We start from the raw sequence: 22,581 nt of genomic DNA on the forward strand, positions 1-22,581 counted from the left end.
GAGACCCGAGGGTCGGAAAATGAACGAACACGAACCAGCATTGCTTCGTGAACAAAGAAACAAGCGAGCAACTCTACGACCAAGACCCACAAAAGATCCTTTCGCAAGGAAAGAGATCGTTCCTGTCTGCGTCACCATTTTCCTAACCAGGGCGAGAGAAAGAAACGAGAATGTTGCAAGCAAAACTTGAACGACACCAAGGGCGGACCATCCATGTGTGCAGAAGTTCCACATGGACTCCAACAACCATGCCGACGTCCGAGTGAGAGCTCTATGGTCTTGCACTTTCTTGCAGGCCCCATGCCAAGTTGGTGACGGAACCACAAGGACTGATGATCATGACACAAAAAGACGGACCCCGGTGGCTCAACAGGGCCAGCAGCAGCAGCAGGAACTAATCGAGCGGCCAGGCAATTTTGCATTCGCATTAGATCGCCAGCCAGACGAAAGTCTCCGGTCCTTCAAATGTTGTGCTTGCTTGGCCATTGGTGCCGCAGTTTAGGCATCATTTCAGTCGTCAGGAAGTGGCAACTCTTGACACGGTCAAGGAGGTCATGGTTCAGGGTTGCCAGGGGTAAAGGGAAGCCTTACCTCAGAACGGACAACACAAGCAGAGGAGTGATTGGTGTCTGTATAAGTTCGTGTCCCCGGAATGCAATCTTCGACCATACACAAGCTCCATGAGACGGGTAGGCCTCAGTCCCTAGAGCCGAGCTCAGGCATGACTTTCAGTTGGACGAAGGGAGGCAAAAGAGATAGGCAGAGAGCTTTCTCTTCAGGAGGGCGATGTCTTCCCAAGTCCGGCTTTCGGCGAGTTCTCCCGTTATCTCGACTACTTCGAGGCGAGCGAGAGCAGACGACGTTGTGCTGTACATTTTCTTCGTCATCTCTGCTGGCGAGCTAACGATGGAGTATACTTTGCATCTTCTTCGACACAGCCTGGAGACTAGATGGATATCTAATACCCAGAGGGCCAGGCGCCAAATATTCGTCATACCGCGGTCTTATTAGGACCGAGCAATCAGGAATGCTGGACTCCTCAATAAATGTCTCCTCTTTTATTATCAAACCCTTTATAGACCTGTCGTCCGTCCCGATCGTCCATCTGTAATTGAGAAGCCGATTAGTAATTAGAAATGCAGTTAGCGGGCTGAAAGCCGGGGGACCACCAAATGAACTTCTTCTGTGGCGCGGTCATGTATGGGGTATTCGTAATCGGCGGGCTTTGGCATCATTTGGACTTAAGGGTATACGAACTGGCCTTTATACAACATTCAAGAGTAGAGGTAGGGCTGGAACGACTGCCTGGTGCCTGATCAAAACTATGCCTGGATACCCAGCCGAAAATAGTACGTTAGACGGGGGCCTATCCGGAAGCTCTCGGCCGACAGTTTCGCCACGCTGAAATCAAGCACTGCTCAGCCGCAGCATGTCGCAGCATCACAGCATTGACTATGGTAGTAACATCTTGCGAGTTGCGAAACTCTTCAAACCTCTCGAATAGAGGAGTGGCAATTGGAATCTCTGAACGTCGCTAGAAGATAACCCAGGTACACCCCAATCTGCAGAATGCTTTGTTCTTCTCCTAATCTACATGCAGAAAGTCAATGTCCCTCGATGAGCTTTGCTCGAGCGACTCTGTCAACTTGCAAAGCACGCCTCATAATCATACAGATCAATCCATCTCCACGTCGCTGTCTCCTCCTTCGCCATCGCCGTCCGCTTCTACCGAGTCATCGTCGTCCACGTCTGCATCGCTTCGCTCCGCGAGCAAGTCTTGCGTGATTTCGTCATTGAGATCTCTACCCCCCGCACGTGTGGATTTTGCCGCTCTTCCAGTGTCGGGAACAGAGGGTTGTGCAGAGGATTCTTGAGTCCGAGCCCGCGCTCGATCCTTTCTCTGTGTTCCATTGGTGAGAGAGCGTGGCGTGACTGCGGCTGCAGTTGAGAGACTGTTCTCGATGGCATGTTGACGCTGGATTCGCGCGTTGAATACCGCAACATCACGATCTCCGTCCCAGACTTCTAAACGTCGACCCGTCTTCTTCAATATTTTCACCCACGTTTCCGCTTCTTCACCGTAGTCGTCAGGTTCATACCCAGGAGGAATACTTCCAGCGTCGGTTTCAGTAGACTCGCCATACCATCGGCGGCCAAGCAAGCCGGCAAGACCAATTCCCCGTGCTTCCTCTTCCTCTTCGCTGTCGTATGTTGGAGGCAGCTCACTGACTCGTCTTGCCGCAATGATAAACCAATTCCCTCCTTCCCTCGAATGTCTTGCTTTCTTCAACACCTGTCTACGACGTCTTCTCAAAGCCCACTCGACTCGACGTAGTCGGTGCTCCTCCAACTCGCGCTGATAGCCTGTTCTAGCCCGTGATTTGGTGCCGGCACCGCCTACTCCTGCTTCACCTGTTCGACCCATTAGCATGTCAATCTCTCTTTATTTTTTTGCGTTTTCGTGGGGAAGACCGATGTGCGGCAAACTGACCAATGATTGGATGGTTACCACTGCCGGATTGGAGTGGCTGCGGCGTACTTCGATGTCTATCAGCGGTATCGGGTGTACCGGCGTGACGACCTGACTTGAGCAGACTTCTCGGACCGTCACTGTGTCTACCACCTCTAGTTCTTGTAGGTGTATTCTTTCCCCTGACACGCTTGTAGCGTCCACGGCCGGGATGGGGATCAACCGCCTCCCAATCGTCGTCAAGGCTATCTGCTTGCCCACCCAGCGAAGACATCACATGTCCATGGTGACCAAGAGAGTCGGGAGCTGGGGATCTTCCAAGGGCAGGGCTTGTGCGTGAGTCCGCGTCTGACATTAACGAGTCCTCGTCTCCAATCGCACTTCGTTTGAGTCGCTTCAAGACTTTGTGATCAGGATTGCCGGGGTCAGCCATGACCAAGGGAGGTTCGTTGGCAACTTGGGTCATAAGTCTCTTTCTCTCAATTTTCATCTTCTCAGCAAAAGCAATTTCCTCGGGAGGGTCAACATTCTCGGCATCACCTTCTTCTTCTGTGATGATTTCCAGTTTGGGAACCAAGAGTGGGATGGTATTAGGATCATCAGGATCTTCATCTTCTCGGTACTCGCCAGGTCCATAAGGGTTTGCCAAAGCGTCTTCTTTAGTGAAGTCCGATTCCAAGTACCACCACATTAGCCACAGAAAGGCTCTTGCCCTGCTCGCAGATGTAATGGTCGGTCGCATAGCAAGGTCGAAAAAGTCAACTTTGTCCGTAAAGTGCGTCTCACTGATCTTCGGCGCGAATTGGGAAAGCACAAAAACAAGGTTAACAGGATTGGTTCGTGGAACCGGTCGAGCCTTTAGCATGTTTATGGTCCGAGGTTCGTCCGTGTCTTCACTTGCACCCTTCAATATACTCTTCAGTCTCGGGGCATCTTGTAGTGATTTGTAGTCTCTTTGGCTTTTGTAGGCTTGCAAAGAGGGGATGGAATGGTAGGTTCGCAACTGCGCTCTCATTTCGGGGAAGAAGTTCAGAGTCGTGTTCATCCGGCCGACGTTGACCAAGAGGCATATCATGGCCATGTTGTGAGCGGCTTGTCGATCAACTTGTAATCTGTCCTTGAGGATTTTGCTGGTCTTGGAGCTTCGGGCCATGCAATCCACATAAATGTCTGCGAAGCTACAGCCGGTCTTGCCATCACTGATTCTGGTGAAGACAGGCTTTGTATCCTCAATGACAATCCTCAGAAATTCGTATTGGATTTCCTTTCGCCATAGGGGCGTGCCATCTGGTTTCTTAATGTGTCTGATTTTGCTTCCGGAATATACTGAACCGACAGTCCCGTTCGCTTGTCTTCTCGTGCCCACCGCAGTGCCAACTGTTTTGGGTTCTGATTCAGGACTCGCTTCTGACTTTTTGGTTCTTGAATAGGATGTGGAAACAACACTACCCTCATCTTCCGTGCCCTCATTTGGTTGTTCATGGATCCATATTGCACCCTTTCGAGGTTTCGCTTTTCTGCCCGCAGTCCCCCTGGGACGACCACCGCGACGACCTCCGAGTGATGATCGACCAGTGGGTACTTCGTCTGCTATCTGAAGTTGTTCTTGGTCAAGGTCTGCAAGGTCGGGCTTCGCGTCTTCGATTTGGTCATCGATGGTGTCACCATCCGACGGCGCTACAGAGGCTTCGCGGGACGTCATTTTGGGCCAGTCAGTGTCTGGAAGATATTGGTTTGCGCGAAGATTAATTGAAAATCGTCATAATTAGGCGTGAACGAATATTTCAGCATAAACTGAGCTTCTACACCCCACACTTTTCCCGTCAAATTCAGGTTCATGCTCATCAGCTCGCCAAGATATGTACAATTCGGGACGCGAATGATGCCGCCCTATACATATCCCGTGACCTCACATCAAAGGCTCTAGCGGCTTAAAAGCAGCGCCCCGCTCTGTCTCATTCTTCGGACTTTTGTCACCCAAGCTTTGATGTCTCGCTCTTCCTTGAGAAGCGGTCATCGTACACAGCTATAGTTTGGCTATTTGAAGATATGCTCGGACCAGAACGATCCAAAGGCATTCATGTACGTGGCTCTTGAGACTATTTGATGATGAAGGAGAAATCCATGATCTTTGTAGCATGCTAACGATGGCCTTCCGAGAGTCTTTCTCTTTTTACTGATATCAACAAAAGTTTACCAATCGAAATTACAGAGATCCCAAAATGGGTCGAGTGGCCGTTGATACCGACATCATCATTTTCGATGGATAGAAAGTTCCCGTCGCAGATAGAATCAGTGAAGGTGGCTACGGCTTCAACATGACCATGCGTGGCATGAACGTAGAGTAAATTCTCATCCGCTGCGAAGCCCGTGGCCTAGGCCACACTGCTATACCGGGGCCTCTATCTATGCCTCTGAGTACAGAGTCTTCGGCCCGCCCGTCGGCCAGAATCAGACGATACGGCATCCATTGGTAGACGGCTGAATGCAGTTGGAAGCCGGGCGGATTAATGCTGTACAATGCCGCCAAATTGCACGACCAAGGCTATATGGCTGGCGATTATGCCAATGCGGGAAAGTGTCTTGCTACTAAAGTGGCATTCAGCGCGTTAGAGAGGTCAATCATGAGTCATGGAGGTATGGGCTATGCGAAAGAGTACCATGTGGAAAGACATCCGAAGGAGGTGTTCATTCCTCGCATTGCTCCCGTAAGGAGATGATCTGCAATTGCATCGGACAGTGGGTACTTGGGTTGCCGAATTCCTATTGAGAATGCAAGAGGCTTGTGGCCGTCAAGGTTAGATTAAGCTGTTGTATTGGCATTTTGTCTACGTTTGTTTCCTGATTCCTGGATTCTATTCCTTTGGCTAACGACGACCACGCCTTTAGTGGAGGTCGAACATACTGCCCAAGTTTCATGATGAACTTGACGACTTTTCAGCAGCGGGTTTTACATCAGATCAGTAAAATGGCAAGAAAAGGAAAAATTGGGTACTGCAGTGATGACTACTCCGTGACCGAATTGTATCAACCTACACTCATTCACTCTCTTCCTCTCTGATTTTCAAGTTGGAAGATTGAAAATGCAACATATCGACGAAACAGCGCTGATCTGATCGTGGAACGTCTCTCTCATTCAACGAATTCGGTCATCTTCATCGGCGGAATGACCTTCAACCTCGCCAAATCACGAATCGTGTGGAACATAGACTCATACGAGTCCACACAGCCATGCCAGCCCATTTTCCTTGCCTTCCTCATGCTCAAGGAGAGTGCCCATCCTCCAATAATAGCCGAATCAGTCATACCGAAGACTTGGGCACGATCTTTGAACGGGTCAAATCGCAGGCCATACTTGTCTGAGAGTTCTTCCCAGGCCTTGACCACGTCGTCACGTCCAGACCAGTCGAGAAGACTGAATGTAGATCGTGTGACGCCTTGTGGGCCATACCTGTAATTAATCAGCCGTAAAGCTTGTGACGGGTACAAATGGATGTATTCCAAGACGGTTTCACGTCGACTTACCCTCGGGGCGTCTCTCTCCAACGAGACGTGAACTCCTGATATTTCGAAGCATCACTCTCAGGAGGTGTCCACGTCGTCCCATACCATGCTCCGAGATATGGCCAGAGCCGTCCCCATGTGAAAGGAAGGCCATCTTGGGCGTTGAATGCCTCGTTCGCAGCCTCCGGGTTCAAAACAGCCCATTCTTCCAGGTACGCATTAAGCAGGGCTGAACTTTGGCAATATTCCCGATCCCAGGCAACATAGTCACCGGGGAAATGGACAGGTTGGCCCATATGTGCCTGGATTGCCGCGTAGGCGGCCAGTCCAACCATGTGGTTCAGAAGATTGTCTCGAACTGCCCCGATAATGTACGAAGGGCGGACGACGTTCCATTGAGTCCCTGTCTCGCGGCAATAATCGAACAGAAGGTCCTCCTGTGGGTAGTAAAAGTTGTTTTCCAGGGTTACTCTTGGGTCACTCTCAAAGGATGGGCTTGTGGCAGGCCCAATGTGAAATCCGTAATGTTTAGCACCGGTTTGAAGCAGAACCCTTTGAGGTTTTAAACCTGCCAACTTCAACCCACCGAGGAAGTTGGCTAGGAGATCGGCTGTTTTGTTTTCATAGGTCAGTAAAAGGATCTTTCAATTCAAGACAGGAGAAATGGAGAGGTTGAATAAGATACCGTTGACCTTTGCCAATTCGTCGGCGTTGGACCACATGCCCAATACATTTCCTTTTTGTTGTGGCTGCATGTAGGAGAAAAAGAAGACATAGTCACTGAAAAGGGGGTTAATATATGTCATGATTAGTTGGGAGATTTTTTCGGTTTGCATATTACACGTGTGGGATCTTCTTCAATGTCTCTGCAAGGCTGGCTGGAGTCGATAGAAAGTCGGCTTCAACATGCTTTACACGACTTGCACCTTCCCCCAATTCAGAGAAAAAATAGTCGGGAGGTGGACGACGTGAAGCGCAGTAGATTTTGGACCATCTCTCCGGAGCTGCACTGAGGACTTTCACCATGTGGTATCCTGAAATGCCATTGGCTCCTGTGACAAGTGCTGTCAGTCCTTTGCGTTCGGGCCTGTCGCTATAAGTAGGGAGTCCATGGATGATGCCGTTGGAACGAACGGTCTGAATGGCCGATGCTGCCATTTTCTCTTCTATGAGATTGAGAAGATCCTGTGTAGTTCAGGCATGAGGAGAGGGGGAGGATCTCCTGCGAATGTGCAGATTCAATTACCTTTGTTTAACTTCAACGTCGGCCTGGCGGAAATATGAGCCAGGGTTTCTCCACGTTTCGGCCATCCTCACCCGAGGAGTGATCCCCGTATTTTGCTTGGGGAGTGAAAGGTTGGCCAGGGCCCCTATTCCGCATTCCTGGTCGTGTGGGGGATTCCCGCCTGTTGACTCTATTCGTTCCTGCATGGACGTGCTCCGAAAGATACGGGACGATGCGAGAAATCCCCGCAGTATCAGATCTGGAATAAAGACGCCCATTCTTTCCAGAATGTCACTCTTCTAGCTAAGGGAGAAGGATCAAGATTCGGCTGTTAAGAGTTAAGTACTGATTGCCATCGTTTATATCTAGTTGGGCCCATTAATGGGAAGAATTAGACCGGTTCCGGCCTTTTTGGGATAGACGTTACGCGCAATTGTTGCTGTCGGTCAGCTTCACAAGATTCCATACTTGCCCACGGAAGGTTCCATAGATATTCAGGTCTCGATCCTCTGCGACCATGTTTTTCTTTTTAGCCCGACGGAATTATGAAACCTCGCTTCACAGCCTGGGTGGAGAGAGCAAGAGATACTATACCTAGAGAGAACAATCGTGAGTCAACAGCCAAATTTCGCTCAGGGTTCCGACGCAGTATTGGCAATTTCAACCTTCTCACAAGAAAAGAATAGGTTTTTCGGGGCCGAGGTCCGTTGTCCTGTGGAGAATGGATAGAACCAGTTAGAGCCACCCATGTAAAAGCGGCAGGCCTATTGAGATTCCACTCCGGTGAATGATAGGGTCTCCGCAGTCTAAATCTATCGCATAATTATTGGTTCACAATAACGGCAAGATTCTTTGCATTGCCGGACTCCACTCCATGATATTCACCTGATCACCCACCACTACCATTGACGGCCACGGTTTGCATTCCATGCTCTCTCTTCGCTTCCCCATCCTCCGGTCCCGGTTAGAGGCCATTGTCTCCCCCTGCCCCATACGGAGTACTGATTGATGTCAAGAGGCCGGGAGTTGCGCGGGATCTTCAATCTGCATCTCGCATATCTGCGCAACTCGGTTGTGTCAAAGTTTTGATTTCTTTTAATCCTACCCAAAGGAATAGACCAGCAGCTGCATGCAATGCCCGCTTGTGAAGATTGCCATCGACGGAAGACAAAATGCGACCGACAACGGCCGCGATGCAGCTCCTGTTTGAGACGTAGTACGCCATGCTTCTACCCTGAAAAATCACACTACAGACAACTCCGAGAACGCCATCTGCAGACATTAGAGCAAAGATTACGGACCCTCGAGCACGAGAATCGGAATCTGCGTCTTCGGCAAATCAATAACAATGTATCTGGCATGTTGTCTCTTGAGTCTCCCGAACGCGAAGGCGAAGGCGAAGATGGTGTAGATCAAACCTGCAGGAGCGACACACAACTTGACGCTCACACTCAAGATTCAACGACGAGCATCAACGAAACTGACTCACCTGTACCTGCAACACCCATGGACGCTGCCTCTTCCGCTTCTCCACACAATCACCTTCCCAAAACCAAACCGAACTCGATATATCTCGGGTCCAGCGCCGGTGTCGACTTTATAGATATTGTAGAAAATGTCCTAGGTTCCACGGACCCATCCGGGCCCATGTTTGCCAATGTGACAAATGCATATCGAAAGCCCGGCACATCGACTCCCGTCAAAGTATTCGCCTCAGACATTCCTGAAAAAGCTATTGCAGTGCAAATGGTCGCGGCTTATTTTGCACACTGGCACATTACATTCCCTTTGATTTATCGGCCCTCTTTCTCAAGCTTGGTGGATCGCATTTACGACGACCCCGACTTTTACCGCCAAAATCCTGCTGGTGCTTTTGTCTTTGATATCGTACTGGCACTGGGATCCGCGGCTTCCAAGAGATTTGAATGGTCCTTCAAGGATACAGAGTCGCATTTCAGACGGGCAACTTCGGCATTGGACGTTATTTTGAAGTATCGCGATATTCGGACGGTGCAGGCATACTTGCTATGTTGTCAGTATGGGATCCATGCCAGTCTGCGTGATACGGGAGAGGAGATGTGGGAATTATTGGGGAAGGCTGGCCGTTTGTGCATCGAGCTGGGTCTTCATCGTTCAGCATCCTCACAGCGCTTCGCTAGGCTGGATATACATCTGACCGGCCGTATCCCCGAGGAGGTGCAATTGGAGATGAGATCGAGATGTTTCTGGTGCTTTTACTCGCTTGAAAGGTATGTGATGTGCAGCCCCGCTCTCCCCGGCAGGGGATTTCCAACTGACCCATTGTTCTGTAGGATTGTCAGTGTCACGCTGGGAAGACCTCTTGTGCCTTCTGACGACGACATCGACGCTCCACTTCCATCGAGTTACGATGACGATTATTTATTACCTAGCTCTCGAGAACCTGGATGGAACTGGGGTACCAACACAGCTCCGACGACATCGCCGTTTCTTCTATTGGTGCAGCTTCGACGGATCCTTTCTCGGACTCATCGCTTTCTTCACACCAGTATCACATCGCGAGATCTTCCGTTGCACGACAAACAAGAGATTCGAAAAGAGCTACTGATGGAGCTGAGGCAATGGAAAAGTCAAATTCCTCAACTTCTTGATCTCCAGAAACGCACTGAACAATCAAGCACCTTATCCGCCTTCACATTCCAAAGTTGGTACGAGGCCCTCTACCACACCACAGTTCTTTTACTGTATCGTCCCTCCTCCACATTTCCCTCTAGAGGCCCTCAGACTTCTTTACTCGAGGACAACGTCCCCAAAGTCATCTGGGAATCATCGCGCGCCACGATCGCAAAATACAAGGACATCCTCCAGGCTCGACGGCTCAATTACTCTTGGGTCTGTCTCTATACCATCTTCATGGCCGGCCTAGCGAACATCTACAGCGTCGCTCGCTGTGCGCAGATGCACAAGTCAGACCCTATCAGTAATTCTTCGTTCTTGCCGCCGTTAGTAGAGGCCGTTGCGGATATCAGAGATTGTTCGAACATTCTGATCGCCATCTGCGAGCGCTGGGATGACGCGCGTAGCTCATGTGAGATTTTCTCTCGCCTGAGTAATAGCGCCATTGGGGAACTGTATAAGGCTCACTTGCAGAATTCGAGACCGGAACAGACTAATGGTAACTTGAACTCAATAAATCCGACCGCCACCACTACTGCTGCTACGTCAACCAGAGACACGTCATCCCAAGCAGCGGGCCCAATACTACCAGGTGTTAGCCCACTGGCTCAAGCGCAACTAGAAATGATTCCAGACATTATGGATACGACGAAGCAGACGACGGAAAACGTAGATGACTTTCGGTTGTTTTTCCAGGATCTACAGACAGATGTACATGGGAACGGTTGTGACGGTGCCAATGAAGTTCTCTTGGGGCTTGATATGGAATGGTTTGAACAGCTTCAGTGATGATCACGCAGAGTACTGCAGGAGCAAGTTTCTCATCGAGAGGTCGTATTGCAAACGGCGCTTATTCATATAGATCCGTCCAGACTAGAAAAATTCCCAATGTAAGCATGGATTTCTAAAGATACTACCAGTATTCCTCCCAAGTTGTCTAAGTGTCAGCGAGACATCTAAATTCCAGAATCTGCCAAGCCTCGAATGAGGTAATTAATTCAAAAGTTTCCAGCAACCCCTCTGGCTTCTTCCCACCAAGACTCATCATCTACACTCGCCCCCAAAGCTGGCCCCCGGCATCCTTGTGCTGCACGTCACATTCAACCCTACTACTCATGCTTGTCCTCCACTGTAAGAACCTCTTTCCCCTCCGCTTCGATTGCTTTATCGAGCTGTGCTCTCTCCTCGTTCGTAATATGCGTGAGATGCACCAAGACCTCATCACCGAACCTGTCCCCAATCTCTTCCAGAGACAGCCTCTTGGTCTCCGGACAGAAATACCACAGTGCTGGTGTATTAATAGCCGTCAGGATGATAAACAAGAAATAGAATTTATATCCTACTTCTGCAAAAGCAGTTGGAGCGGCCTCGAGATATGCGATGCAGGAGAGGAAGAGGACAGCACAGCCGAAAGACATGCCACGGCTTCGAATGTGGGTGGGGAAAATCTCCACCGTGTAGCACCAGGACGTCGCATCGACGCAACAGCCATAGAACTGAGTGCACAAATAAGTCAGTAAAGGAGCGCTCGATGGGCGTCTCTAAGGAGCTGGAAACTTAACCGTAATGTATAGGAACAAAAAGAAAACGCCGGCACTCAATCCAGCCTTGTGTGTAGTCCCAATGTACTCTGCACTCAGCGCTGCTTCGAAACAGAGACTGACAAGGCAGCCGGTCCATCCTATCACGAGGAGTCGGACGCGACCGACGCGGTCGATCAATAGGGAGTTGATAAAGTTGCCGCAGCAGGCCACTGTCACGTATGCCCCGGCGAGGATCAACGGGAGAGAACCCGTAAAACCCAGGCCTTGATAGAGAAGAACACTGTAGTCTGCTTTCAGGGTGAGAAATTGTCCCTCACGGCTTTTCTTTGATGAAGATTTTTGAGGACGTACTGTAGATGACGAGAATACCGGTCGACTCGGACCCAAACATGACCAGAAAGGCGCAAAACATCCGCTTGCGGTATGATGGCTTGGTGAAAAGCGTCCAGACGGTCTCCTTGCTCGACATTTTCTTGTCGGCCGCGACTTGGTGACTCATTTGGTAAAACTCCTCGCGAGCGAATTGAGCAGTTGCGGAATCGTGAGAGTCTTCCACGCCACAATGCAGCTTTTCAACCACTTTCCAAGCTTCGTCGTGGCGATCCTGGACGAGAACTAAAGGAGAGGGAACCTGAGTCCAAATACAGAAAAGAGAGCGATATGGTAAGTGCGGGAATGAGACTTACGCCACCGAGGAGATTCTGGTAAAAAGGGACCCAGGATAATCATAAGCAGAGGCCACAATATTTGCACACAGAGAGGAAAGCGCCATTGAAACGCGGCGTTGTTGGTGAAGTAGCACGCGCACCCGATCCAGGCGGCGAGAGAGTAGCCCAGCACAAGAATAACACCATGCTGAGAGACGAGGAAGCCACGTACGGCCGGTGGTGCAATCTCGGACTGGAACAGGGGTACCAAGACGACCAGAATACCTGCCACTCTCAGTCAGGGCGCTGGGAAGAACGTATCAGGGGGTGGTTATAATACCGACAGAGAAGCCCCCAACAAATCTTCCGACTAGGAACATAGCAATATGAGCGGCACCGCCCTGGAAGGCACCACCAATGATCCCGATGGCAGATCCGAGCACGAGGGTTTTCTTGCGCCCCAGGGCGTCGGCTGCCCATCCAACGAAGACTGCTCCCAGGAACCCGCCTCCAGAGAAGCAGCCATTCATTGCTCCGATGATTTCATTCGTGAAAGCATATCGGTCTGCATCCGTGGGGTCTTGCGTTAAGTCAAAATAAGTGAAAAAGGACGGCTGGCCCAGTGTAGTAGTGACAATGGAAAAACAGTAGCCATAAGTTAAGCTGCCAAAGCAGAGGGCGAGGACAATCTACAAAGCCGTCAGGGGGTCCAAAGGAGGCAAATCTGTGAACGACAGGAAGGACATACCACCAGATTGAATACCGTTAGCTTCTGCCCGTGTGTGTCAGCCATGTTAAGGGAGGTTCAAAATTGACTCGGTGGAAAGTTGTGAACAAGCCGAGAGAAAAAGAAAAGGGAGTTCCGCCGCAGAACGCATAGTGGGGACCTATCCATATATATGTCAAAGGTGAGTCCTCGATCGTCTCCTCGGATTTGAGTGCTCCAAAGTGCTCTAGAAAAGGAGGCAGCCGTGCCAGAGCAGATCCATCATCTCAGGGCCCCCGCAGTCAGCAGTCTGGGGATTCTATCCGGGGCCGACTGAGAAAGGCGTAAAATTAGGTGCACTCTGGTTTCTCATGGGTCCGTGGAAGCTGGATTAACATAGACCCCGGCTGCATGAATTCATAGACCAGCAGCCTTGGGGAAAGCAGAAAGAAGGCCGAGTCCCCCCCCTTCTCCACCAACATTGACAGAAGAGCTTCTGGGGGCGGGACAACGTTCCAATAAGATCAAAGCATGAAAGGTAGCGAATTTCCTTTCAGACTTAGGCTAGCATTCAAGATGTCGGTCTGGTACCTTTTTGATCCACATCACTCCTTAGTTGTTCACGAAGTCTCGGGTTTCGGTGCCATAGTCGGACGGCGGAGCCGATTCGGCAGGTATCTCCGCTGATCTCTCAAGGGTTCTTGTATTCTCCTCGCTACCCTTAAGTCACGGACTAGAAGTGGGCGTCCGAGCGAGGAAACTTCTGTGGTAGCCGTCAAATTGTCAAATGCTGAACGTTCCGATAACATCTCATCTCTCCGGCTGTGTCAGATAGTGTGCGGAGAGACGTTCCCCGATGCCCAGTCCAAACATTCGGCTAACCCGCATGGCCATTCGTGAATCAAAAGAACGAAATCCAAATTATACTGCAGGAAAAATGATAAAGATCCGGACAGCCAATCTGGTCTTCCTCGTTTCGTGATACCTACAAAACCTTTCAGAAAGGCCTCTGGTGGTCTCTGGCTAAGGGCTGATATACTTTTCATTCCCCTATCTGCCTGATAGTACAAAGATGATCAAACAGGTTTCCTTGGACAGTGTGTTCCATGTCATCTCACGCATTCATACTAAGAGAATACATCAGCTATGAGTCCAGGCAACTGCAGGGCGAGAGAGAGCAACATACTTGATGAGGACAGTCTTCGGTTCGGTGAAAGCACGTAGAGCCTAACGGGTGAAGTTGTCAGCGTCAACGGTCAAGCGTTTGCGGTTTGATCCATCATACATATTCACCGAATTCCCGCCCTAATCCGGACGCTTTCTTGCCTCCGAATGGGGCTTGCATATTCATCTGGAATCAAAGATGAGTAAGAAGCACTTTGAAGACATTCTCAAGAAACTTACATAGCTCACACAGTTGACCCCGACCACACCGGCGTCCAGCTTAGCGGAGACACGCATGGCTCTCGAAACATCCCTCGTGAACACGCCAGCCATGAGGCCATATTCTGTGTCGTTAGCCAACTTGATGACCTCCTCCTCAGTCTCGAAAGTCTTCACGATCGATACCGGACCGAAAACTTCTTTCTTGTAGATCTCAGACTCTGGCTTTGGATTCAAGAAGACCGTAGGTTCTACAAAGCATCCTTTGTCTCCCACTCTCGCTCCTCCAACTACTAGCTCGGCATCGAGCTTCGCGCGCTCAATCATGCCTTGGACTCTTTCGAGCGCGAGATTGTCAACCAGAGGCCCTAAACCAGTCTTCGGGTCCTGTGGATCCCCTAGACGGCCTGCGGCCTCCTTCATTTTCTCAATATATTTGTCGATAAATTCTCGAGCAATCGACTGCTGCACGTAAACTCGTGTCGCAGCCACACAGACCTGGCCCGATCTAGCCAGGATTGCATTGATGGTCCATGTCAGAGCGTTATCGAGATTGGCGTCGTCAAACACAACGGCCGGACTCTTTCCGCCCAACTCCAAAGTGACTCTCTTCAGGTTACTTTGAGCGGCAGCGACTTGGATCTTTTTCCCCGTGGGCACGCTCCCGGTGAAACTAATCTTCCGAATGCGCATATGACTTGCCAACAGTGCACCCGTCTCCCCCTTACCGGACAAGATCTGAACCACTCCCCGAGGGATTCCGGCTTCTTCAAACAATGGGCCAAGGGCTAGTGATCCAAAGGGTGTCTTCTCAGAAGGCTTCACAATAATCACATTGCCGGTGGCCAATGCCGGAGCAAGTTTGAAGATAAACGTGGCAATGGGAGCATTGTACGGATTGATGGCGGCGCAAACACCCAGCGGCTCATGTCGAACAAGTTTGACAAAGCCGTCGTCGGCGGGATAGTAGTCGCCTTTCTGCTTGTCGGTCCACCCAGCGTAGTATCGGAGTGCTGTAATGATGTAATTCTTTTCTCGAGTTGGGATTATCGACACGGGGTTTCCTGACGCCAGCGAATCGAGGGTCAATATTTCCGCGAGCCGATTGTCCATAATTTCGGCAAGTTTGTTCAGACAAACCGCACGTTGTTGGCCAGTGAATTGGCTCCAAGGCCCAAGGTAGGCTGCTTCAGCGGCCTTGACGGCCGCCTCAACATCCTCATGGCCAGCAGCAGCCATCTGATCAGAGAGGATCGATCCATCCTTGGGATTCCAGACGGTGTACGTTTCCTTGGCTATGGAGCTGACATATTCGCCATTGATGAAGTGCTTGTTGCTATAGAATGATGGTGATGGAGCGGTGCTGATTGAACCCATATTGCAGACTAACACTCGCCGTTCTCTGGTTTGATTTGCTCTGTTTTCACCCTTAAACAGAGATAATAAGCACACCTGCTGTTTGATGGATGTTCAGATTGGCTTTGTGTCACGTCCACAGTCATGGTATTGAGGAGACACGGAGTACTCCACGAGACTTTTGCCGAGCTTATTGTCGGGCCCGGTTCCGAAGGAGAGCCTGCGGAGAGCATCCCCGACAACATGTAGAGCATCCGGTGGGACCCGGGATGATGAGGGAAGAGAAGGTGGAAGAGGGTTGGCCCTAAAGTATCATGTACGGATGTCGAAAGATGCATTGGAGGTGTGTGCTGTTTAGGAAGCTTGCCAAGTCCCATGGGGCCAGGTACAAGTCACACATTGAGAACTTGATCGACGAATGCTCACCGTCTATTTCGTCTATGCATTGTCCGGACGAGTTGAGCCTTTCGTTGCCCCAAAACATCCCCCATTGTCGACCCGAGATGACGAACTGGATCCTCGGCGAGAAATTCTACGAGCGATATCCCCATCTTAGTGGTGTCCAGGCCCTTTGGGAAACCAAATGGAAGGTTCCCTGCTCGTTGAGCGTCTATCCATTCCATGACGGCAAACTCGAAGACTTTGCGCCCATTTTCCAGAAACTGATCCAGGATAATGTCAATGACGCTTACTCGGATACATACACCCAATATTTCCTCCCCGCGGCGGAAAACCTCACCGATGCAGCCCTCTCAGCCCAAGCCTCGGATCGCGTCAAAGCGGCCGAGCTCTTCAAGCGCGCAGCATCTGTCTACCGTATTTCTCGATTCCCTTCACTCGAGGCTGGTACAGGATTGAAGAGAAAGGCCTTTGAAATGCAAAAGCAAGTGTATCTGAGAGGGGCCAGTTTATGGGACGCCCCCATGAAGGAGGTCCAAATTCCACACACTGCAGCTGAAGGCGAAGACGGTGAGGAGATACCGTTGTTTGTGAGGCTACCGTCCGGCGCGAGCCACACCAACAAATGCCCGGTTGTATTGCTAATCACAGGACTCGATGGGCACCGGCCAGACAACACTGGGGTAAGAAAGGTCAGTCTCCCTGCAGACTTCGACTGACAAACAAACCCACACAGCGAACGGACGAATTTCTAGCTCGTGGTTGGGCCTGTGTGATCATGGAAATCCCCGGGACTGCAGATTGTCCAGCTGCACGACGCGATCCCAAATCTCCAGATCGCTTATTTACCGCCATCCTCGACTGGATGGATCATCAGCCATATTTCAACATGCGAAAATGCATAGCCTGGGGGCTCTCCGCGGGCGGTTACTATGCCATTCGAGTTGCGCACACGCATCATTCACGGCTGGCAGGGAGCATCGGACAAGGTGCCGGATCCCATCTATTCCTTTCCCGAGAATGGCTTGAGCATGTTGATGATCATGAGTATCCCTTCATTCTCAGCGAGGCTTATGTATCCAAATACGGCTACAAAGATTGGGAGGAGCTCCTTCAAAATGCTCAAAAAGACTTCAGTCTGGTTGAAAGTGGACTGCTGAACGGACCATGCTGCAGATTGCTTCTTGTCAATGGTACATGGGATGGTCTCATCCCGATCGAAGATAGTATTCTGCTCATGAACTACGGTCGCCCCAAGGAAGCCCGGTTCTATGAAAAAATGCTGCATATGGGATATCCGCCAGCGAATGAGTGTATCTGGCCCTGGATGGAGTCGGTCATGGCTACAGCATCATAGATGATCAACGAGTTTTGCTGATTATCGGGCCCTTCACGGGATCCTGGGAGACGACCAAAAGATAGCTGGTGACGACATTTTCTGAATTATCCGATTTGAATCGGTCTCGTCCATTTAAAATCCTTGCGAATAAATCAACTCCCAACCTCTGGGGACAAAGGCCTTGCTTTCCTTGAGGTGCTTCACGGTCCAAGGAGTTGTGTTGGCTGCCTCTGCCTCTTTTCCGTCGAAGGCACGCAAATTTTCAATTTCGTGAACGGCCAGATACTTCGGAGGTTGTCCCACGGTAAGTGGTGTTTCGGGGCCAATCACATATCGCAAAGATCGCCGGTATCCAGGTAATTTATGGAGCATGTCGAGATGCTCTTCGCGGTACCATCGATCGAAGTCAGTTTCGTCTACCGGATCCATTTCGACGGTGAGGATAAATGGCGGTGCAGCTTCGCGGGTTCAGTCAGGTCCTCTTCATCCTTTCCATATATATTTCGAACTCACCGTCTCCCCTTCCATCGGGATCGTAATTCTGGATCAGCTTGTAGTTCCTGGCATCGAAATCCCCGTTCTCGGAATTTTCTTTCTGGTGCGGCCACATCTCACTTGTATGCCGTACGCCATCCAGGTACTCACTGGACTTCAGTGGCTCTTCGAAGTCCGTTTGGTACAGGACGAGATATTTACGTGGATGTTTCTCCTTCGATGCAAGTGCGAAATCGTGGCTTTCGCGATACATGGCTGCCCGTGTGGAGGCTCGGCCGAGTACAAGGTCAGGCACCTGGTGATTGGTACATGCTTAGCAGCAACTTTTGACTTGAAATTATAGCCGGAATCGGTGAAACATGGGTGTGGTCGCTGATGGGGGGACGCCTACATGTTCTGTTGTGTACCATTTTACCCAAAGGTCATCATCAACGCCGGCCCCAGGCTGCGGACGCGAGTTCACGTGCAGGAGGTATGGAGATGGCATTTGGACGAATCTCTCGTGCTATTCTGTAATTTCGACTCAAACAGCAGACACGGACATAATGATCTTCGATCTTCACCCTTGACATTCCTTCGGATCTATTATAAATTCTTGGATCCCATAGTACCCCGCATTGCCTTGAGTTTTACATCCTCGGCCCCAGCAGTCCACGCCCGTGTGCGGAGAGGGTTTATGAAAAGCTACAGTATATGCAGAGAAGGAAGCAGATCTTATTTGCTTGGACACTTACATCACGGGTTGGAAATCGATAGAGGTCGTCTCAACACACAAGCATAAAATTTATCGGGGCGAGCCCAGGGAAGTCGCCAGTCACACGCTAAAAATCATCGTCGACGAGGCTGACAGCCCCTTTCTGGTCTGCGTGGGCACTGTGGTGATACAACCGGCAGATTCAGCTTAACTGACTAGTATAGTGTTGTGTTGAAGTTTCCAGTTTTTCAATTTGACTAATATTCATCTCCGAATCCCGAACCTTAGGCCAGACTGGAGATTTCTACCCTCAAGCACCATTTGTGAAAGATGTCCCACCACGTTTATGGTCAAATTCCATACATTCTGCCAACCCACACACGTTGAACATTGTCTCGACTCCTCCAGTACGTTGCAACTCACTGACCTCAGCCATTCTGGTCTTCTTGGGATTTTGAACGGCCCTCCGCACTTCTTCATACACCGGACCCAAAGCCACAGCAGGAAAGATAACAATCTTAAATCCCAGCTCGGTGGCCTCATCGGCGCTCAGGTCGGACGTGACGCCGCCAGCACCTATATTCAACAACACAAGGGTCGGAGCTAGGTCAGCGCATACTCGAGAGCATTGTTCCCTTGTCACCATGCCCTCGAGGAATCTGACATCCGCACCCACATCCGCTGCTCTCTTCAGTCGAGCCACCGCAGCCTCATAGCCAAGGGATTGAAGAGAATCTGTCCGTGCAATGACGACGAGATCTCCACCGAATGTGGCTTTTGCTTCGTCTCGGGCCAGAATCGCAGCTCTTATTCAGCTGAGAAAGACGGATTCGTCAACGGGTTCCTTGTTGGCAAGATGCCCATGTCTTTTGTTTTGCACTTGGTCCTCAATATGCAATGGGGCAACCCCGGCGGCCATGTATGCTCAAACAGTTCTGGAAACCATCAATGGACCGCCATATCCAGTGTCGGCGTCAGCAATCAATGGAACGGTGCGATCAAGCGAGGCAATCATGCCTACGCTTTCTGCCATGTCGGTCATAGTTGCAAGCCCAAGGTTCAGTTGTCCAAGACGGGACATGGCCGTTCCAGCCCCTGTCAAACAGAGACACTCAAATCCTTTCTGCAGTGCAATTCTGGCAGTGAGGCCATCGTAAACGCCAGGCACATTATGGTTCTTCCTTCTTTGGAAAGGAGTTTGCGAAGTCCAGCACAAGCCGGTAATCCAGGGATGGAATTTTCGTTTGTAGCATGTCCACTTGCGGAAGCCATCGCGCTGTTTGGAGGTGCCTCCATCAAGTCGACTAGGGTTCAGAGACTTGGCAGAGGATTTGGAATTGCGATGTTGAAGCTAGGTTTTCGGCTTTTGCCCAAGAGGATCAACGACCGCAAATACTTCGCTGACCAAATCGATGAGCCCTTCTATCGATTGCAGACACGGCTGAGTCAGAGAATATTTGGGCTCCGGAGGACGTGATTGAGATGCTTGATGAGGATTCGGGAGACTTCCGAAAATTCGCCCTGCCCAGCTGGCTAAGGTCTTGGTGCCGAGTTTTCTCAGCCACGGCAGAACCAATCTTCAAATGGCCCAGACAAGCGAGGGGAATCATTTCCTCCCGGTCAGGGAGCCGTCTCGACATCCACGGTTCAGATTCCTGAGCTTCGATTCCCTCCATACACATCATCAGCCAATAGATCCAGCCCTGAGGTTGTTTGGGGAATGGAGAAGTCTTACGAAAACAAATCCCCCGTCGCGAACAAGGATAATGACGGGATGTAGCCGACATATCGGTAAATGACAACCGGACGTCTAACTCCATTGGGACAGAAAGAGACACCTAGAAACTCTGATTGTCCAGTTCAGACCTAAAACCATCTGGCCTCGGCTGACCCAGAACAGCCATTACCATATGGAAAGCCCACTCACATACGGGGTTGGACCCCACAAAGCTGGGGTTCTAAGCCCTTATTGTGCTCAGTACGGGACCTGCCTCGGAAGGACATCATGGACACAAAAGAAACAGAAAGACTGCTGCTGCCGGCCTTCTTCTCGAACATGGATCATCATTATTGAGTATCTAATAATCGGGCTTTTTACTAAACTGTGGCTATTGCGTTCAAATTCATCCGAAGATCAACATTTGAAATGAGCAAGACTGAGGTAGGAACCGCCGAAACAGGCGACTTCTTTCACGATGAAAAGGGCCCAGCGGCCCTCGTTGCGGGCTCGAACGTGCGCATTCAGAAATCAGCAGCTGAACGAAAACTACTTCTCAAAGCTGATTGTGTGATTCTACCCATGTGTGGATTGACCTGGTGGGTAACATACTTGGTAAGAGCACACAAGTTGTCACACCGGATAGCTCGGTAGCTAAAGCCTGTCATAGGACCGGAACTCCATTGGAAACGCCAGAATCATGGGCCTTCAAACAGATCTTAATATGAGTTCCAACCAATTCTACAACTGCTTAACTATGTTTTGTACGTCCCAAACCTCAAAAAACAATACATTGGCGAGCGTCCATTAACAACTGCAACAGTCATTGGATATATTGCTTTCATGTTACCGGCGAACCTGACTGCAAGAAAATTCAAACCAAACAGGGCCGTCGGTGCTGCTGTGCTCGGTTTTGGTGCCGTTCTCGTGGGAATGGCAGGGGCCAAAAACTACTCGACGGTCCTCGCTCTTCGGATCTTGCTAGGACTCGGACAGGCCTTTGTGCAGATGCTCAGCCTGTACATGAGTCTGTGGTACAAAAGAGATGAGCTGGCCACACGAAACGGTAGGTTCCCCTCGTCCCCCTCCCAAGTCGACACTAGACGGAGATAGCAATCTATTATTCCTGCGCCGTCGTCTCGGGGGCTTTTGGCGGATTGATTTCCTACGGTATTCAGACCGGCCTGCCCTTAAAGACAACAGGACGCGCTCCTTGGTCATGGCTCTTCATTGTTGAGGGATCGATGGCCATGGGAATCGGTATCTTGGCCTGGTTGTTACTTCCCCGGTTTCCTGATGACCTGCAAAAGCGAGAGAAACGTCACTGGCTGTTCACTCGAGAAGAGATCAACATAGCGGTCGAACGATTTGCATGTAAGTCTGGGCAGTCACCCACACATCGAGCCTTTTCTAACACAATGACAGCCTACAACACCGTGGGAGAAAAGGTGCAAACCAAACAATTAATCGCCGTTCTGAAAGATCCCAAATCGTACTTCTATGCCAACCAGCAAGGGGCGAGCGTCCTCGGTATATCAGTGGTCGGAAGTTTCCTTCCCAGCTTCATTAAAGACTTCGGCTTCTCTCCTAGTAGGCTTCCCGGCCTCATAGGTCTCGGTTATGGAATTCCTGACAGGACAATAGTACGCACTCAACTGTTCACAATCGTCCCATACGCTTGTGCGTTTGTATCTATTCTTCTTGCCGGCGCCCTTTCCGACCGACTCAATCGGAAGGCACCATTTTGCCTCATCTTCTTCTCTCTCGGCTGTCTGGGCTACATACTGCTTCTGGTCGTCGAGTCTACCGCCACCAAAATCGTAGCAACCTGCCTTGTCACTTCTGGCTGCTATACCTGTACCTTTCTTTCACCGGTCTGGCAACAAATCAACACTATCGGCTATACCAAACGTGGCGCTACTTGGGCATTTCTAGAGGTCTTCGGCCTCTGTTACTCCATTATGGGAACCCGCATTTACAATACTCCTCCGCGGTATATCAAGGGACATTCTGTCGTTCTGGGATTGAATGCCTTCGCACTCCTCAATGTGGTCTTCGTTTACCTGTGGATGAGATACAAAAATCGCCAGAAGGATCGTATTGAGGGAGAATATGCAGCACGAGGAGAGGTGCATCCTCATGTTGCGAATGAAATTTCGCTGGGCGAGGCCGGTGAGGATTATATCTCTTTCCGCTATATTTTGTAGCAGTTGGGAATAGTTTGAGGGCAGAAAGAGCGACAGTGGGCTTCCTATAGCTATACATTCCTTAGCCAGAAGATGGTGTCACGATATGCCAGTGTCTCTTTCCCACTGTGAACATTTGACCTTTATCCTCGATCATGAGTAAGCTCTCCTGAGTTTTAATTTCGCAGTGCACCGCTTCTCCCAACTCTCGGCAAATGTCTCCCAGAGCCCCATCTTTCTTTCTTCTTGGAACACGACCTG

The 22,581-nt window shown here is 50.4% G+C and overlaps 9 protein-coding genes across 9 annotated transcripts; 3 read left to right on the plus strand and 6 right to left on the minus strand.

Annotated features, from left to right (window-relative positions):
• Positions 1-1,675: 1,675 nt before the first annotated feature.
• Positions 1,676-4,172, minus strand: Z518_04574 (uncharacterized protein; the record flags this gene model as incomplete). Its single annotated transcript, XM_013418280.1, has 2 exons — positions 1,676-2,412; positions 2,492-4,172. The coding sequence occupies 2 exons, from the start codon at positions 4,170-4,172 to the stop codon at positions 1,676-1,678; spliced, it is 2,418 nt and encodes an 805-aa protein (XP_013273734.1).
• A 1,430-nt stretch (positions 4,173-5,602) lies between these two features.
• On the minus strand, positions 5,603-7,132 carry Z518_04575 (uncharacterized protein; the record flags this gene model as incomplete). The annotated part of the gene is made up of 4 exons (XM_013418281.1): positions 5,603-5,921; positions 5,996-6,584; positions 6,660-6,754; positions 6,816-7,132. 4 exons carry the CDS (start codon positions 7,130-7,132, stop codon positions 5,603-5,605), a joined length of 1,320 nt encoding a protein of 439 aa, XP_013273735.1.
• A 1,201-nt stretch (positions 7,133-8,333) lies between these two features.
• On the plus strand, positions 8,334-10,643 carry Z518_04576 (uncharacterized protein; the record flags this gene model as incomplete). The annotated part of the gene is made up of 1 exon (XM_013418282.1): positions 8,334-10,643. The coding sequence occupies one exon, from the start codon at positions 8,334-8,336 to the stop codon at positions 10,641-10,643; it is 2,310 nt and encodes a 769-aa protein (XP_013273736.1).
• A 320-nt stretch (positions 10,644-10,963) lies between these two features.
• Z518_04577 (uncharacterized protein) lies at positions 10,964-12,838 on the minus strand (the record flags this gene model as incomplete). Its single annotated transcript, XM_013418283.1, has 6 exons — positions 10,964-11,350; positions 11,417-11,685; positions 11,750-12,013; positions 12,085-12,330; positions 12,386-12,734; positions 12,794-12,838. 6 exons carry the CDS (start codon positions 12,836-12,838, stop codon positions 10,964-10,966), a joined length of 1,560 nt encoding a protein of 519 aa, XP_013273737.1.
• Positions 12,839-13,891: 1,053 nt separating this feature from the next.
• Z518_04578 (uncharacterized protein) lies at positions 13,892-15,511 on the minus strand (the record flags this gene model as incomplete). Its single annotated transcript, XM_013418284.1, has 3 exons — positions 13,892-13,978; positions 14,037-14,102; positions 14,156-15,511. 3 exons carry the CDS (start codon positions 15,509-15,511, stop codon positions 13,892-13,894), a joined length of 1,509 nt encoding a protein of 502 aa, XP_013273738.1.
• A 482-nt stretch (positions 15,512-15,993) lies between these two features.
• Positions 15,994-17,246, plus strand: Z518_04579 (uncharacterized protein; the record flags this gene model as incomplete). The annotated part of the gene is made up of 2 exons (XM_013418285.1): positions 15,994-16,572; positions 16,626-17,246. 2 exons carry the CDS (start codon positions 15,994-15,996, stop codon positions 17,244-17,246), a joined length of 1,200 nt encoding a protein of 399 aa, XP_013273739.1.
• A 114-nt stretch (positions 17,247-17,360) lies between these two features.
• Positions 17,361-17,976, minus strand: Z518_04580 (uncharacterized protein; the record flags this gene model as incomplete). The annotated part of the gene is made up of 2 exons (XM_013418286.1): positions 17,361-17,686; positions 17,742-17,976. The coding sequence occupies 2 exons, from the start codon at positions 17,974-17,976 to the stop codon at positions 17,361-17,363; spliced, it is 561 nt and encodes a 186-aa protein (XP_013273740.1).
• Positions 17,977-18,727: 751 nt separating this feature from the next.
• On the minus strand, positions 18,728-19,063 carry Z518_04581 (uncharacterized protein; the record flags this gene model as incomplete). The annotated part of the gene is made up of 1 exon (XM_013418287.1): positions 18,728-19,063. The coding sequence occupies one exon, from the start codon at positions 19,061-19,063 to the stop codon at positions 18,728-18,730; it is 336 nt and encodes a 111-aa protein (XP_013273741.1).
• A 1,500-nt stretch (positions 19,064-20,563) lies between these two features.
• Z518_04582 (uncharacterized protein) lies at positions 20,564-22,341 on the plus strand (the record flags this gene model as incomplete). Its single annotated transcript, XM_013418288.1, has 6 exons — positions 20,564-20,749; positions 20,805-20,898; positions 20,958-21,200; positions 21,248-21,508; positions 21,560-21,724; positions 21,779-22,341. The coding sequence occupies 6 exons, from the start codon at positions 20,564-20,566 to the stop codon at positions 22,339-22,341; spliced, it is 1,512 nt and encodes a 503-aa protein (XP_013273742.1).
• Positions 22,342-22,581: the final 240 nt, after the last annotated feature.

This window comes from Rhinocladiella mackenziei (assembly GCF_000835555.1).
Source record: "Rhinocladiella mackenziei CBS 650.93 unplaced genomic scaffold supercont1.3, whole genome shotgun sequence".
Taxonomy (NCBI): domain Eukaryota; kingdom Fungi; phylum Ascomycota; class Eurotiomycetes; order Chaetothyriales; family Herpotrichiellaceae; genus Rhinocladiella; species Rhinocladiella mackenziei.